Raw genomic sequence first — 10694 nt, 5'->3', positions numbered from 1 at the left:
GTTTATGTCTGTTTATAGGGAGTAGCAAATCTTATCAACAGTTAGTTGGTAATTTAAAGGTAAGTTATTTTAATCTTTAATAAAACTGTTTGAAGTTTGCTCTGGTTGAAAAGTGCAACACAGATCCACTTGTACTTTTGACAGAAAGGGGGAGGAGCTCTCATCCTTAACATGAAGTCCAAAGCCAACATGAGGGTGAGTCTAAATCAAGGTGTTTTTCCTGGGAGGAGGGCAAATGAATTCAGTCTTCGTTACGAAAACAAATCTATTCATAGTAATTTCAACCTCCCCCAGGCCAAAGTTCTCTCCAAGTCTGGTTTGAAAAACCTGCTGGTGCACAAGGTGGGTCATTGTTTATGTGGGTATGAGCTTCAAGTGAATACAATTCTGCCGTGGTTTTTACTGTAATACTTCTTCCCTGTTTGTGTGTGTGTGTGTGTGTGTGTGTGTGTGTGTGTATGTGCGTGTAACGCAGGCCCACAATGAAGAACACCTTCAGAGAGGAGGATCTGTGTCGCACCGCCGTGCCCAATCTGACTGCTTGCAGAACCGCCTGCCAATCACACAACACTTTGGGAGGGTGAGAACTGTCTCAAAACAATCTCTTATCTTTTTTAACTATATATGTAACTAAACTACATACATCCTCATCATTACCTAATCTACTTATTCTACTGTCCTGCATGCCTTATTGTGTTATTGTGCACCTTTTATTGCTCCATTTCTATTGCTTCATTGTCTTTATTAACACCCCAATATCTGTCACTTCTGTTTTGGGAATGTCTTTTGCTATCCTTTTGCTTTGTTACTCTATGTTGCTTCATGTCAGTCACGTCCCCGTCGGCCTGCTCACAAATTTAGGTCTCCCAGAGACGAGGAGGACATCCAGCACACTGGAGACACATGGGATGGGTGAGAGTCAGAGAGAAACTGAGAGATGGACAAAACCAAAATTTAAGAATATGAAGCATGCAGCATTCCCGTTTGTTATCTCTGTGCATCAGAGCTGTGTCTGGGCCTGTGGTCGAGCCTGACTCTGAGCTCCAGAAGGAGGAGGATGAGGGGGAAGATTCATTGCTGTGTGACCCGGAGGAGATGGATCTGCTGGGGGAAATCTTTGACACGCTCAGCTCCCGGAGCTACCACGACCGAGGCGTGCTGTATGGCACGCGCAGCCTGGATCTATTTGGCCCGGACAGCCATGACTATATCACAAAGGTACTGTAGAGGCTCAGACACACCAATCCTGTCTCGCCCAAAAAGTTGCACTTAAACTAACCGGAAAGATTACAGCCAACAGCCAATTAGAGCTTACGTTCTGCACCTATGTGAGAGGAAATAACTCTCCATGCTGGCAGGTGGCAGTAGTCTGTATTTGTCATTAAAAACGGAAACAGGAAGACCAACTTGATGGGGGTCAAGATGCTAGTTAGCCCATTAGGGGTCATCCCTATGTTTCTCGGACCCTATGTTTCCCAGTCGCCTAAGCCTATGCCTTCGCTGATTCAATTCAGCTTTTTGTTAGGGTTAGGGGTTATGGTTAGGGGGTAGTGTTAAGGTCTACATAGGCCTATTTGCCGGGGAATTCCGCACTGATTGTGGAAAAAATAACAGATCGGGGAACCTACAGTAGAACCCTTTTTGGGAAAAGCGGGGAACATCGTCGGTCACATACAAAGCGGGAACATAAGGCCGGGAAACATAGGTACGTTCAACCTGATGTTGAAAGAACAATGATATATAATGCGCGTGAGCAAACAATGACTCAAACAATTCAAGAACCATTTGCTAAAGAGCACAATCGCTAAAAAATAATCTTACCTGTTATAACAAGGATTTTTTTAAACAATTTCACGATAATTTTCCTCACTTCTGTTTCTCTTGTCGGGCACTGATTTGCTTAAACTGAATCGACAATCAGAGTGATTTCACTCGCCAACTAGCACTGCACCCGATTCAACATGCTGAATCTTCCAAAAAGCCGCTGATGATGGCCGACTAATGCTAAAGCTATTATGTCTGACAGTTGGCCTGGTGTGTCAGGGCCTTTAGAAGACGAGGAACTGACCCACACATAAATGTGGTTTCTGGTGTAACATCGGTTGTTGTGTTTTCCAGCGTGGTTTTCCAGCCAACCCCAGCCAGGAGAGCCTGTCCCTGTCCGTCAGCGGCAGTGGCAGCCTGCACAGCTGGAATCTGGAAACCACAGAGGAGCTGTCGGACCTAACAGAAGACTCTGATTACCTGTGCCTGGATACCAGTGTACCAGAGAAGGAGGGGACAGAGAGTCTGCCGGCAGCGTGTGAAATGGGTGAACAAGAAAGCAGAGAGATTGAGGTCGGAGAGAAACAGGAAGAAGTGCAGGTAGCAGTAAATGGGAACCAAGAAGAAGAAATAGACAATGGAAACATATTTAAAGAAGTGAAGTTAGAGGAAGAGATGAAAAAAGAGGGTCAAGAAAATAGATTGAGTTTAGGGGAGGACCCTATGAAAGAAATGGCTGATAAACGGGAGGATGAAGGGTTGAAAGAGGGGAAGAAGAAGAAGGAAGGGAAGCAAAATGTGAGTGTGGAGACGTTAACCGAGGCACAAGAGATGGAAAAAGGAACCAATGAAATGCAGAAAGATGAAGCAAGAGAAGAAGAGGGGAAAGAGAAGCATGAGGAGAAAGGCGAAGAGGTGGTCTTAAACAAGCTTATAGAACTGAATCCCCATCGTGCCAACAATGAGGAGGAGCAGCGAGGACAGGAAGGCGATCTGAAACACACAACTTCTCCCGGGCTTCAGAGTCTCATTGTGGACTCTAAACCGACAGCAGGTCAGGGAAAAAGAAATGAAGAAGCAGTAAAGAAAGAGGAGCGGGAGATGACACAGACCCCCTCTCCTCCTAAAGTGCTATCTGCTGTAGCACGCTTCCAGTCTCAGCCACATAGCCAGGGCTTTCGGGGCAAGTCCAGGACCAAGGAACCGGCAGAACCCGGGAGACCTCGCCAAATGCTTCAGAGCAAGGAGAAAGCACAAGGTCACCCACCATGTGACCCGAATGTATCAGAAGAGAACAAACGCTCTGAGGAAGAGGACCTGCCTCTCATCAGAGTGTCTGAACTTAAGAAGAGATTTGAAGCTTAAAGGACACGGTTGGTGACATTCTAGTTTGGCTTACTTTGACAAATCCCATGAAAACACCCAAATAAGCAATGTGTAAGTCTGTATTTCAGTCATTTTGATTTCCCCTGCCTGTCTGTAACTCACATGCAACCAGAATGTTTATAAGCTGCCGGGCTGCTTGGTCCCATACACTTTACATTGAGATGATGTGTTTTTTTTTTCACTTTTTCAGCTTGAGGAAAGTTTTACAAAAACTCCATGTATTAAAAGTTGAGAAGAGTCATAACCGATCTTGTTTACAGTTAAAAGTGTCTTATAAACATGTTTACAATGGTGGTCTGTGGGGAAAAAGCTTTTTGGCCTGCAGGAGGATTTCAGTTTCAGTCTTCCATGCTATGACGTTATTTATTTAAATGAACTATCTGTCCCTGTAATTTCATAGGCAGTGATGTCAGATCCCCCGTCCCAATAATAAGAATATTAAATTATTGGCAGCTGGTCAGATTTTGGATAACAGTCCAGGCTGAGTACAGGACTTTACGTCATTACAAACATTTAGTTATAGCGGAGCTTTTTAGTAGAACTTCTATGATTTCTAGTTCAAATAAGGTGATATTCTGGACCTGATCTGGCTAGAAATTATATGACTTGATCTGGCCTCTATTGTGCATTTGTTAGTCTCTATTGTTATCTACAGATCTTGGTGTGTTGGCGAGTATTTAGAGCAGCAGGATGGTATATGCGGGAGTCGAAATACACTTCAGCAGGCGTGTTCATCGTAATCAAAGAGCAGGTTACCTTGTGACAGCGTGGCTCACCCAAGCATTTTTTAATAGCTTTTGGTATATTCATGGGATTTGTTGACAATAAGAAAAACATCAGTACCTTGCAACGATTAAGCAAATATTTAAACAGGTTTTTGTTTATTTGTCTGAATATTGTGATGAAATGACAGTGAAATGGAATGGTGAATTGCACGTAAAAAATGAAGGCAACAGGATATCATGGTGGAAATAAAAAAGTTCTCCAACAGTGAGGTCAATTTATGTTTTACATATCAGCTACTGTATGACTATGGCCCATTGTGTATGTGTGTGAGAGACTGCATCAGCTAAAACTGACAAATTAGGAAAATGATTGCATGTTGGCAAGTCTTCACACAGAATCTGATTCACTTCACACGTAATAAACTAAACATTTTGTACATCTAACATCCCTTTCTTCTTTGATGCTCCGAGACATGAGACACAATTAGAACCGTACAACTGTGTGTGCGTGCACATTATTGGTTTAATAACAGAACCCCTTGTGTATAATACATACTGATTTTTTTTCTCAGAAATCAAGTTCATCAGAGCTTGACAAAAGTGCATCACAGTCCCCGTATTAATCAATATCATTCATAATTGGAAATAGTGTAAAACATTCTTCTTACAAATACATACACAGAACATCTGTACAAATACAAAATAAACAGTTCATGTTCCTCATGTGGCAGAATAAAGGGAGTGAGTTATTTTTGATGAAAAGAATACACATTTCCTCTTTTCATGCAGTGAAACAGGTGATAGAATTGACAGGCTGATCAGTCTATTCACAAAAAATGAAAATGTGCAGAACAAACAGTGTTTAGTGTGTCTGAAGATTTGCTGGTGGAAAGACAAACACGGAGGATCCCAGAGGACAGCAGCACAGCAACATCAGAAAATGGGAGGTATCGATCCACAGGTTTACACAATAACTGGGGTGAGTCCACTTCTATACTTTCATCATATGAGCCGTTCTTCTTTGGGTAACGGGAGAGGCAGGCCAGGTTTTTCAGATCCCGCTGACCCTGTCTGTTTTCTCTCCTCTGCACTGGGCTGGTATGTTCCCTCCATCCTTCTTTTCTTCCTAATGACACACAGCAGCAGCAGCAGAGCCAAGCTAAGCAGGGACAGCAAGGTGGGCACAAACACTGACACTATAGGTGGGGTGAGCATCTGCATGGCCATGGTGAAAGAGCTGGGGAGGGAATCCCACAGGTCAGGCAGAGGGGTCAGTAAATGTACAACTCCAGATAACACTATTGATCGATTATATGCAGCATGTCAAATAAAGTCTATGCAAAGTTTTCGTACGCAATATCTTAATCATTTCCAAGAGGTTTCCTGGAGAGAACTAGCCTTATATCAGACAGAATTGTCAACTTTTTACACTAAGTTTCCATCTTTAGTCTGATATTCCCTGCACATGGGGGAGGGGATTTGATTTCCCCTAACCAATCACAAGGTCAGAGCCGACTAACTTCCTCCTTAGTGCTATGCTAACATGAGTGGGGGTAAAATAATTCAATCTTGTGGCTCTTTTAGACTTTCCAAAATGTTATCAGACTGAATCGATCAGTTTTGACATTGAACTAAGTCGTTTCATGGAGGTAGCGATGGTCAAAGCAATTTATTCAACGTTTTACAGCTGCCGCCAACCATAGACTGTGTGGCTGTGACGGAGTAGGCTACGGAGGAGCAGAGCGGAGCCTATGGCGTAAGCACTTGGTTTTGATTGGCCAGTGATGTAAACACATAGCTTGACAAGTGGTCCGGACCATAACACTTATTGGCTAATCATTAGTCCCCCCATGACACTCATCAGCTCGTCTGTGTATTTAGCCAGGCGAGTCAGTCAACTCTGTGGAGTGGGCAGATTCTAAGGTCTTGAACCAGGCATGAAGAGTACTGTGTAATTTGGTACTAATTATGCTGGCGTCACCTCTCAGTTTCTTTTCAGCTTCCAAGAGGTGTTATCAATGGTACTACCAATACTACTACAACAACAAAATGGCGCAGCGTTGGAAGTGGAAAACAATGACGGCTGGGTCGTAAACTTTCTTAAATCACAGCTAAACAGTAGGCTACACTAAAATCTTTTTCTTATGCGAGAAAAAGGAAATACAGTAATGGTATATCAAGTCATATTTGATCAGCGCTGTCTGATTTGAAAGATCGGAGTTCTGTGCTGCTCTGAACGGACCTGCAGACTGGATGACTGGCAGACTGATCATCGTTGGCTCCCCATAAGATAAAACTGTTGTGAATTGTCCACCCAGGTCCAGGTTGGCTGTAAATCGGCCTGTATGAGAGAGGGTCAACCCCTATCTGCCAGAAAAAGTTGAGTTTGACAGATTTGTCTGATTTCCAGGCTATATTTTCTCTATAATTAGTACTAGTACTAGAATACATAGTTAATTCCAGGAAATTTCCTATTTACAGATCCATAAAATAAAGAATTACATGAGTCTCCCTAATAGCGAACATGTACACAGGGATGAAATCACACAATATATGTTTAGTCGGAACTTACCTCCCTGAGGAATACAAAGTACCGATCAGATCTATGATGCCTGTGATCTTACATCTGGACCAACACAGCATCAGTTAGAGAGAAACAACAGTGGGGCATCTGGGGAAAAAAAGGGGTTGATCAAATGGGTCTCATCACTGTCCAAGCCCTTATGTACAAGAGTAAAAACAAAGCAATGGGTTTCTCACCATTAACTAAGAGAGGAGGTCTATGTCAAATCAAATTTTTCTCTTTGGTACAGTTCTCAAATCATGCTCAACATTTGCAAAATAGCAAGTGCATTTCTCGAAACAATTCGTATAAAGAGCACAATGATTAGGATTACAATAGATCACCTGAAAAAGCATGTAACTTACTTAAAATCCTTAAATTCAAAAGAAAAAAGTTTTGTCAATGAATAGGTCAGTGTCGTCAGAGTCATTGTCTCACAGTGTGCAAACCAGATAGTCAAACACTAGACCATGTTATTGATGACAGTGTGCTCTAAGTATTTTCTGATGTAAACTTTGGCTATGGTCCAATAATGATAAGACCATCATTTCAGGTGCATACAGTGTCTGTGTGTCAGGTCTGCTAAAGCTCATGGAAACAACGAAAACACCAAAGCTGGATGACGTGAAAAACAATTAGATGAACTTCTGTATGGTAATACTAATTTATTAGGATTTTAATTAGTCAGTCACTTAAACTGCTTGATTGCCAAACAGATGTTTTACCCTGTTATATTATTCATAAATAGTTTCTGAATTGATTTGAGTGACATGGAAGCAACCTGTCAAGGAAATATGATTCTTCTAGTCCTCTGACAGCTTTGAATACAAGAGAAAGATCTTACTAACTCTGACTGGAGGACAGCTTTAATGTTATATCAATGAAGAATTTATGTCATTGCTCCCAGAAAGAACTGCACAATTTAGGATATGTTGTAAACCAGTCGCACTACAATTCTTGAGAAAAAATGGCAAATTGTTTTATGTAAATTATGTGTGTAAACATGAGAAACATCCCTGTACATAGTTTAGTCCAATACAAATACTCCAGAAAGTATGAACTTGAAATTTACCACAAAGGTCAATAAACACTTCTGTAACACACCAAAGATTCTGTTGAATGTGTTTCACACAGGACTAATTTCCTCCTTGAACCCAGAAAAACTAATCACACCAGCACACTCAGGGCGCACTCACACTGTCCTTCCGCACCGGGCCAAAACTGGTTTTTCAGCTAAAGCCTAGTGCGTTTGACCAGTGTGAGTGCACCCGCTCCGCGCATAACTGCGACCAGTTATGAGAGAGGTGGGCTTTTGTAGAGCGTGTTTGCACATGTACGAGCGCGCGCACGTGTACGAGCACGAGCACGAGGCCTACGACGGTTCTGATGTAATTTATGTGCGCCTGTTCGGACATAGAAAAAAGAAGGAGGGACCATGCGTGGACATTTACAACAACAACAATGGCGGCGAAAGGTTCACGTTGGTGTAATGCGGAGGTTGAGTGTTTACTGCAGATTTGGTCGGATGAAAATATTCAAAAACAGTCGACAAGACGCACAAAAACTCCGAGGTCTATGGAAAGATTTGTAAACAAAGCGACCCATCGCGATGACGTCAATCAATGCGTGTGACGTGTTACGGCGTGATGACGTATGGACAGCGAGAAGCATTTGCGCGAGGCCCAGGCAGTGTGAGTAAAATGGGGCCTGGGGCGCGGGGGAGAGGGAGGGGGGACAAGTACCCTAAAGCCCGGGGCACGGTGCGAAAGGACAGTGTGAGTGCACCCTCAGAGGTGCTGCTTGCGGCCCCAGGCCAGTAGGGGCCCTGCGATGGCTGACAAACTACAGCAGTGACAATGCACAAAGTTTGCAGTGACAGTAGGAGACCTGACCTCCCTAAGGGGGGTCCCACTTGACTCCCCCCACTCCCAATGCAAGTTTTTTTTTCTCCTTCATGTTAATAATATGTTTGAGTTTTAAATGTTAAATGAAAAAAGTTTACATTTCACACATTTTTGGTTGGTGTCAGATTATTTATAACATAATGGTGATGGACGCTGGTTCGAGGGGCCACCTGTGCATTTTCGCCCAAGGCCCCAAAATACTCTAAAATCGCCTCTGGACACACCCACCTAAGTTTTATATTGCTACAGGCGGATGCATGTCTGTGCTCCGCGGAATGCAGCAGGTCCTGCTCCACCTGTTTAACCGGTCCCCTCTCCGCTCAGCTGAGCCTCCTCCTGCTGCTGCTGCTGCTGCTGCTACTGTGAAATAAATGACAACTGAAACCACTAAAGATAGGTTCAGAAATGAAGGAGCTCTTTTTCTCACGAAGACGCACAGATGCTTTGGTTCTTAGCTCGACCCGTAGGCTACGGATTGTCTTGTTTAGGGCACACTTTGATGAGTCCAGGGGGAGTTAATGTTACCTGCCGGTTGTTGAGCGTCCAGGTGAGATGACCCACGGCTCTGTGGCGGGGACTCTTGGTTCAAAGGAAGCTGCTCTGGCAAACCGACAAAACACTTAATCCAGTCTGTGGTCGGTGTGCTCGCGACATAGCCGAAACTATTTCTCCCACGCTTACCTGCCTGTCCATATGCAAATGAGCTTGGTCACGTGCCCCCCTGAGCCAATCAGAAACAACTCCTTATCTCTCTGACTTTTTTTGCCATTAAAAAGTCAACATTTTAAAGGTTTTGCTTCTAATCGTTTTTCATTTATTTATGTCGTTTTCAACCGCAAACCACATAGTTCAGTACAAACAGGATCTGAACTGTTTGTTTTTGCCAAATCATCAATCACTCTGATGCCATAAGGGTTTAATTATTAGAGACAAAAGGCCTTGTGCGAGTTTAGAAGGCTGTTCTTTGTCAGCTGAGGGCTGGCGTGGCCTACTTTCATTATTACTAATCAAACAAACTTTGTTCATGTCCAAATAGTATGACTCCTGTCCCTGTCCAGAACAGCCTCCCCGTGTTCTGCATGGTGGCTTTTGAAGAAAGGGACTTATCAGTTAAAAATAAAAAAGAAGAATGAGTCATCCACAATCAAAGTTAAGCGGGTAGACTTCATACCCATTTCCATACATGATAAGTCACACTGAGAAGCTTCCTTTTTTTAGTAGATCATTTTGTGGCAGATGTGGAGAAAGTAATAGAATTGCCTTTCAAGCTGATTTACTGCTACTGTTAGATCTGAGCTCTACAAGGGAAATACATCTAAGACCAAACTTTTCCTGAATGGAAAAATGGGGGGGCATTTAACCATACCAGCTTGGTTATCATTACTTTTTTAATGAATTTGTACCTAAGACTAGGAAGGAATTGTTTTCTGTGTCTTTTTTAAAAAGTGCTTTTAAAAAAAGACATATTGGGGTGTATTATGTATTGTATTGGGGTCCTGGGGGACCAAAGCACCCAATTTACCCAATGCAGTTTAATGGGGATGGGCACGAGTGATCGATTCCTTGAGTAGTCCTCATTTCAACTTAACTCAGTTGGTAAACAATGGCACTCGTTGGGGAGGACGAGCTAGAAGCTTGTTTCAATGAGCCTTGCATTCATCCTCAGAAAAACCCACTGGAGTGGTGGAAGTCCAACAGGCACCAGTACAAAAACCTGAGCGTTGTGTCAAAGCAGCACCTACTGATTACTGCCACCTCTGTGCCAGCGGAGCGCATGTTCTCCACAGTGGGACTAATCAACAACAGAATGCGAACGTGAAGTTAGTTACAATATTCGTAAGGAAACAATGTTTTGAAGTTGTGGCTGTGAAAAAATAAATCCTTTAAGGATAACTGTGACTGTTTTGATTGCGATCGGTAGCATTAGTGGTTGGGTAGGCTGTATTGCTGTGCATCATTATTCCTGCAGGAAGATGCGTTGGGTTCTTAGAATTCGAGGAATTGATGCGATCCCTCGGTTTTGGAATTAACTACTTGTGCCCATTCCTACAGTTTAATGAATTGAACTATTTATTAAATTCATGTTCGCCATGGCTCCTTATTTAAAGTATCTCATACTATCAGGGAGGTAGGGACACTCTGTCAGTCAATTAAAGGGAGACAAACAGAGAAATTAGAAACAAAATTTCCAAGTATTTATATTTTTTATTGAAAGACATCAATCCATCCATTTTTGTCCACTTATCCGGGGCCAGGTCGCAGGAGCAGCAGGCTAAGTAGTATTCAAGTCGTCCCTCTCCCGAGGTACACCTTCCAGCTCCTCTTCGGGGACCCCAAGGTGTTTTTCCAGCA

General features: G+C 43.0%; 1 protein-coding gene across 1 annotated transcript in view; it reads left to right on the top strand.

Annotated features, from left to right (window-relative positions):
• dennd1c (DENN domain containing 1C) overlaps window positions 1–4390 on the top strand; it is a 12882-nt gene extending 8492 nt beyond the window's left edge. Inside the window, exons 16-21 of the mRNA XM_083926512.1 lie at window positions 145–195; window positions 295–342; window positions 476–580; window positions 830–912; window positions 1005–1218; window positions 2119–4390. Of these exons, the coding sequence (XP_083782638.1) occupies window positions 145–195; window positions 295–342; window positions 476–580; window positions 830–912; window positions 1005–1218; window positions 2119–3129 (1512 nt within the window). The 3' untranslated portion in view covers window positions 3130–4390. The remainder of the gene's footprint in view (window positions 1–144; window positions 196–294; window positions 343–475; window positions 581–829; window positions 913–1004; window positions 1219–2118) is intronic.
• Window positions 4391–10694: the final 6304 nt, after the last annotated feature.

Source organism: Echiichthys vipera (genome assembly GCF_963691815.1).
Source record: "Echiichthys vipera genome assembly, chromosome: 2".
Taxonomy (NCBI): Eukaryota; Metazoa; Chordata; class Actinopteri; order Perciformes; family Trachinidae; genus Echiichthys; species Echiichthys vipera.
Note: the sequence above shows the minus strand (reverse complement) of the source record. Positions and strands in the feature narration are given on the sequence as shown.